The sequence below is a fragment of the Vigna umbellata genome, chromosome 1, assembly GCF_029865625.1.
Source record: "Vigna umbellata cultivar VRB3 chromosome 1, Vumbellata_1.0, whole genome shotgun sequence".
In the NCBI taxonomy this organism is placed as follows: Eukaryota; Viridiplantae; Streptophyta; class Magnoliopsida; order Fabales; family Fabaceae; genus Vigna; species Vigna umbellata.
Window position 1 is genome coordinate 73,929,455 of NC_142165.1, and position 7,050 is coordinate 73,936,504.

Genomic DNA, 7,050 nt, shown 5'->3' on the forward strand with positions numbered 1-7,050 from the left:
TACATAATTGTAAGAGATTCCCCGGGCGGTTACACATTACCCCAATGTGTAGTGCTGCTTCCCATCACTCTATAGGGAGATTCCCCGGGCAAGTACACAATGTCACCCTCCATCACTCTGAACAAGAGCTTCCCCGGACAAGTGCAAGCATACCCCCCATCACTCACCTAAAGAGATTCCCCGGGACCGCACGCACAACGCTTACTATCCACCACTCGTTTAATAACATCATCTGACCAAAATACCCATATACAATAATCCTTACAATACCAATCCAACCATACCATAACGCCCATATCATATCATCATCACATATTCGCCAACCATGAACTTAGCATATCTTCAAAATATTCAAATGCATAAATGAGATTATCACAATACCATATCATTAATAACCTCAATTCTTCATTTAACATGAAACTTATAATCAAATCATATACAACCATAATTTCAACAGTACTTAACCATCCAAACATCATTCTCATATCAATTTGCAATGTCAAACAGATCACCCAACATTCCTATATCAAATAGATATATCAAACAACTCAAAACAGTGTACACATAACACATTTTCTTTATATCTTTTTAATACTCATATTTAGGTAACTCAAACAGCTTTGAAACCATCACCAACAGCTCCGGAAGGGTCAAAAACCCCCAAAACGAACTAAAGAACGTCCAAAACGGACATCCAGAACCCCCAAAACTCCCAAAAACAAAATCTGCAGCATGCTGCTGCGTTCAGCGGCGCCCGGCGCGACCAAACGGCGCCCGGCGCAATGACAGCAACCAGATTCACAAATTCCACCCAGTTTCGTCCAGATCTGATTTCCAGCAAAGATTTGATAGTTCTAACATGTTTTCAAACATATTTGGAGTCTAATATCACTCCACAATCACCCACAAACATCATAAACATCAAACCATCCATTTACTCATGCAAAATCAACTCTTTAAGTGCATAGCTTCATATTTTTCTGCATAATTTCTACCAACTTTTAATCACTCAAACAACTCCCAAACTGAGTTCAATCCATCCCAAAACAGTTTACTCACATCACCAATTCATCTATCATCACAAACAGATTTGAATTTGCACTATGCTTAAGTGAGTTTCCCAAAACTCATCACTCATACTACTCATCAAACCATACTTATAAATTCCATCGTTTTCCACAACATAAAACTTTTATAACATCAACATCTTAAATCCTAACTCACCATACTTTCATCTTATTAAAGATTTCTACACAAACCATCAATTCATCCATCCAAAATTCATCAACCAACCAAAATACCCAATTTTCGTATTTGATCAAAAGGAAGGTAAAACCATCATGTTTCTCATCCCATTTCACAACCTAATCCAGCAAAAGCTTCATATACATATATATCAACATCCTAGAACGAAAATCCACCATCAATCCAATATATTCATCAATTTTTCATCATAAAGTTCATACAAATTTCATATATCAAAGTTATAGCAAAAACCCATTTGATTCATCTTTTTACCATCAAAACATACTCAACAACCATCATCTAAGAATAGGACATTTCCAATCCAAGATCTCACAACAAACATTCACATCCATCCCATTCAAACTAATCATTTGTTCAAGAAGTATGATTTTCGGATTTGGAAAAAGCTAAGGGAAAACCACCATGTTCTTCATCCCATTTCAAGAACCAATTCATCTAAAACTTCATATCTATATATACAAACACATTAAAACGAATTCTCATCATAACTCCCATCATTCAATCCATTAAAACTCATCACATTTCGTAGAACTTTCATCAAACAACACATGTGCATTTTTCCAAATCAAAGTTAGCTCCCCTTACCTCTTGAAGACCTCCTTGGAACACCTTGAATCCTTCACTACGAATCTGGGCAGCACCTTGCTCCAAAGACCTCTAGAAAACTCTCTCACGGACCACTTTCTTCTTTGTAATTCAGCACCTAAGTCCAAGTGCAGAATCCACCCCTTTCTCTTATTCAAATCTGCCCCAAGGGACAACCATGGCCCTTCACTCCAAAAAGAATCACTCAAAATTGAAAAAGAGGATCATCCCATGCTCTTCTCTGGCCCAAAGGACCGAAATGTTGGATCTGGAACAGATTCCCCAACTTTCCACGTATGTCCCACGTGTTTTAGATCCAAAACGCGAAAACTGACAACTCTCGCGCCAGGCGCCCCACAGAAAACGGCGCCGGGCGCCATCCACCCAGACAGCACATCTGTCACAACTTTGACAGTTCGGTTGAACCCCTTCCCGAAGTCGGAATTAGGCGTATGAGTACTCGAATCGAAGCGCTTTGAGTCTACTTTCCAATGGAAAAAGAATCAACTCAAAATATTGATTGTATAAAAAGTTATACATAAAATAGTAAACCATGTCAAATTTTGACAGCATTCTATTTTACACTACAACTTGAAATTTTTACAACTTGGTAAAATTTTGAGTTTACAAGGGTCTTACAAACTCAGTAATAACAGTGGACCAGCCACGCACTTTCGGTACATGTAAATCGTAAGCGATTACACCGTCACTGTAATCGATTACAGCAGCTCATTACTGCCTTCCCACCCCTGCCTTCCCATTGCCTTATAACTACAGCCAGAGGTACAAGTTCCCAAGAAAACCACCTACCAGGTAAGGGTGTCTTAATGAAATGGAACAAATTTATCTGACCTACTAAATGGGGAGTTGTTCAATAAAAATAGGGGAGCAGCGATGCACTTACCGTAACGAATAAACAAACTGACTCCAACTAAAAACAAACACAACGAAAATGAATATTACCAATACTTCACCTGTATTTATTATTACTAGAACAAGTTCACATGTACATAGATCCAAGTAATACACTTTCAATAGTATAATTGTCTACAATGTATATTGTTTTACTACTGATGAAGAATCTAAACGAAGGACACATTTGTAATCCTATAGTAATCCAAAATGTTGCAGCGTCTCCAATCTTCGCACGTTGTCCTCGTCCAGGATCCAGTCACATATATACTTTTTCCTAAACGCAGCCAACTCTTCCTGAAATGAACATATTGGAATTCATAACCAATGTCAACGGTCTAATAATGTAATATTGAGAAATTCATAATTTAACATACATTTGTATAATCAGGCATGCTTTTCCCATCATATTTGTCCTCTCCATCCCAGATTTCAATAGCTTTCATCATGATTACACCACAATCGTATCTGTTCAAATTCAAAAAGACATGCATTAATTTTGTGAATGGAATCACAAAATTTTTTAACACATAGGTCAAATATAATTACGTGTTTGGTTGGACTGGGATGTTGGCTTTCTCAACTAACAAAGGACACTTAGTCTCTTCAAGTTTATCCGTCAACAAACCCCAAAGGCGTTGAATATTTTGAGTCTGTTTGGTTAAAATAACGAAAACACTTAGTTTAAACTAAGTACGATTTAAGAAGTCATTTTCCAAACAACTTTTTAATCAAGGTAAACCTTACAATGCTTCTATCAATCCGACAACGTCCTTTGATACCATTGGCAAGTGAGTCTATGACATAAAACTGAAAAGTGCAGACCTTCAGTGCATAACACCACCAATGACCATCACTTACAATTGGGATGAACACCTACACATTGTTTGGAATATGTCAAAATAGTAACCCACATTAAAAAACAAGGATCTGCTTACAAAGTACATCTTACTCACCCAATCAGCAGACAATAAGGCCTGAACTCGAACCAGATCATATCGAAAATATGGCTGGTAGTCAAGAAGTTGCCACACATGTTGATTGACTGGTCGTTTCCTATAGTCGTGCAGGACATGGGTCTTCAATATCAAATTAAAACATCATTAAACAACCATGTCAATGTTAAATTCTAGGCTACCAAAAACCAACAACACCTACTTAAACCATTTACCCCAAACATAGGACTGAATACAATCCTCTTTATGACTCCAGTCAACCTTTTTTCAAAGTACATGAACATTGTTGCTGCAAAAATTAAAGCCTGCACAACAATTAACAACTTCAACATCAAATTTATCAACTTTCTAAATTGAATGACAACAGTAATTAAATTCAACTGTATAATTACCATGTTGTCTACACATTGCCTTGGCCCTAAAGAGCTACATTCACTTGTGCTCAACAGTTGATACATAATTTCAGAGACGTACCTGAAAAAACAACATCATTAAATCACCTACGAATATCATTGACCATAAATTCAACTACCGATAACAACAACTTATAAAAAATCACTGTGTTCTAACCTCCGTGGAATGTCTCTTCGCGTAACTGCGTGGTACAACTGATCCAAATCCACCACTGTTTTTGGATCACCAACAAAAGAACACAAAGGCAGTACATTCAACGGTTGTACATCCACTTCTCCTTCACCATCATCAACACCATCGCCAACGTCAACGACAACTATTGGATGGTCACTGGCGACTCCTTCTTCTTCTACAACCATGGTACAAGCTGGTTCTTCATCTGCACGTTCTTCATTTTCTTCATGTCCAGCTTCTTCATGTCCAGGTTCTTCATGTCCAGGTTCTTCATTTTGTTCATCTTCATGTTTTTCGTCTGCAGGTTGTTCATGAAATGAAGGACATTGTTCCACCTTTTGATACTTCACACGATCAGCAAGTAGCTTCCTAACAGCTGCAATTTCATCTTTGACTTTTCTTATCCTAGCATTGTTTGTTCTCAGTTTTTCCAAAGTGGATAATAGCCAATTTTCATCATATTCATTTTCAGCTACTTTTTCTTCTACTTTTTCTTCACGCTTGGAACCTTCACGCCTCAATCCCTCATCCAAATTGAAAGCACGACGTATGATGGGATTTAAACAATCATTCTCACTGAGGTACCAATCAAATTGTACCTTTGACAATGACAATAAATATACAACAATCACATAACAACAGAAAAAATCATTAAAACATAACAACATAACTTCATAACAAAGTTACTTACCTCGGCAGTCTTAAACATAACATCTATTTTTTTTGTTGTATAATTTAACGAAGAAAATCGCCTAACGCGCGGAAATTCCTTGGCAGAATTATCATCATGCAAACCAAGACGTTCATACGCCCAAAGCTACAGTTAAAACAATCAAACTAATCACAACAGTTATTACTATGGATTCAATTAATGCAACAAACAACCAATATAAATCATACCTGCAAAACAACAGCATTCCCACTTATGCTCAATGAATCAGCAATCGATCCAGAAAGTAGTTTCTTATTACATCTATTTAGACTATGTACAAGATATCTATGTACAGCACTACTCCAATCATAACTAGACAAACTGTCTAAGTCATCTAAGACTAAACAAGGCATGTTCGACACATATCTTGCCTTCCTGGGAAAAAAGAACACCACAAAACAAACTAATACATACAAGCGACACACCCCATCTACCTCACTATCATCATTACCTACAAGGACATTGAACATATGTATGAGGTCTTTCAATTTCGTACATTTTGAATTAAGGGATTCACCAACTTTACCCACAATTGATTCATCAAAAGGAACTTCCAAACCCCCAACTCCTAACCCTAAAGTCATGAACACATCCTGCACATTGAAAGGCACCAGATGTTGGCTAACTCTAAACGATTGATGGTGGGGAACCCATCGACGAACCATCTTTTTCAACAATTTTAGGTTCACCTCTAAAGGATCTCCAATTTCTAAACACCACTTAAACGGAGTTTGTGAAATGCGCATCTTATGTGTCGCTGCCAGTAAGGAGTTCATGTTGGCAATGTACGATGTATGTATCCAAGCTCGAAGGTGTAAGACCCTTGTAAACTCAAAATTTTACCAAGTTGTAAAAATTTCAAGTTGTAGTGTAAAATAGAATGCTGTCAAAATTTGACATGGTTTACTATTTTATGTATAACTTTTTATACAATCAATATTTTGAGTTGATTCTTTTTCCATTGGAAAGTAGACTCAAAGAGCTTCGATTCGAGTACTCATACGCCTAATTCCGACTTCGGGAAGGGGTTCAACCGAACTGTCAAAGTTGTGACAGATGTGCTGTCTGGGTGGATGGCGCCCGGCGCCGTTTTCTGTGGGGCGCCTGGCGCGAGAGTTGTCAGTTTTCGCGTTTTGGATCTAAAACACGTGGGACTTACGTGGAAAGTTGGGGAATCTATTCCAGATCCAACATTTCGGTCCTTTGGGCCAGAGAAGAGCATGGGATGATCCTCTTTTTCAATTTTGAGTGATTCTTTTTGGAGTGAAGGGCCATGGTTGTCCCTTGGGGCAGATTTGAATAAGAGAAAGGGGTGGATTCTGCACTTGGACTTAGGTGCTGAATTACAAAGAAGAAAGTGGTCCGTGAGAGAGTTTTCTAGAGGTCTTTGGAGCAAGGTGCTGCCCAGATTCGTAGTGAAGGATTCAAGGTGTTCCAAGGAGGTCTTCAAGAGGTAAGGGGAGCTAACTTTGATTTGGAAAAATGCACATGTGTTGTTTGATGAAAGTTCTACGAAATGTGATGAGTTTTAATGGATTGAATGATGGGAGTTATGATGAGAATTCGTTTTAATGTGTTTGTATATATAGATATGAAGTTTTAGATGAATTGGTTCTTGAAATGGGATGAAGAACATGGTGGTTTTCCCTTAGCTTTTTCCAAATCCGAAAATCATACTTCTTGAACAAATGATTAGTTTGAATGGGATGGATGTGAATGTTTGTTGTGAGATCTTGGATTGGAAATGTCCTATTCTTAGATGATGGTTGTTGAGTATGTTTTGATGGTAAAAAGATGAATCAAATGGGTTTTTGCTATAACTTTGATATATGAAATTTGTATGAACTTTATGATGAAAAATTGATGAATATATTGGATTGATGGTGGATTTTCGTTCTAGGATGTTGATATATATGTATATGAAGCTTTTGCTGGATTAGGTTGTGAAATGGGATGAGAAACATGATGGTTTTACCTTCCTTTTGATCAAATACGAAAATTGGGTATTTTGGTTGGTTGATGAATTTTGGA

General features: G+C 37.4%; 1 protein-coding gene and 1 long non-coding RNA gene across 2 annotated transcripts; both read right to left on the reverse strand.

Annotated features, from left to right (window-relative positions):
• Window positions 1-2,893: 2,893 nt before the first annotated feature.
• LOC148206269 (uncharacterized) lies at window positions 2,894-3,403 on the reverse strand. The gene is made up of 3 exons (XR_015779706.1): window positions 3,313-3,403; window positions 3,141-3,231; window positions 2,894-3,060 (listed from the first exon to the last, which is right to left on the reverse strand). It is a non-coding gene; the product is annotated as an uncharacterized LOC148206269 (long non-coding RNA).
• A 68-nt stretch (window positions 3,404-3,471) lies between these two features.
• On the reverse strand, window positions 3,472-5,795 carry LOC148206270 (uncharacterized). The gene is made up of 7 exons (XM_088107572.1): window positions 5,208-5,795; window positions 4,999-5,124; window positions 4,290-4,906; window positions 4,112-4,193; window positions 3,935-4,024; window positions 3,720-3,842; window positions 3,472-3,639 (listed from the first exon to the last, which is right to left on the reverse strand). The coding sequence occupies exons 1-7, from the start codon at window positions 5,793-5,795 to the stop codon at window positions 3,472-3,474; spliced, it is 1,794 nt and encodes a 597-aa protein (XP_087963698.1).
• Window positions 5,796-7,050: the final 1,255 nt, after the last annotated feature.

Bases quoted from the DNA above. Each gene is read 5' to 3' on its own strand.
- LOC148206270 (XM_088107572.1), bottom strand. From the start codon at position 5,795: ATGAACTCCTTACTGGCAGCGACACATAAGATGCGCATTTCACAAACT. The intron at 4,907-4,998 runs GTAAGTAACTTT...TCATTGTCAAAG, and splicing joins TTATGTTTAAGACTGCCGAG to GTACAATTTGATTGGTACCT. The intron at 4,194-4,289 runs GTTAGAACACAG...TTGTTTTTTCAG, and splicing joins CGAAGAGACATTCCACGGAG to GTACGTCTCTGAAATTATGT.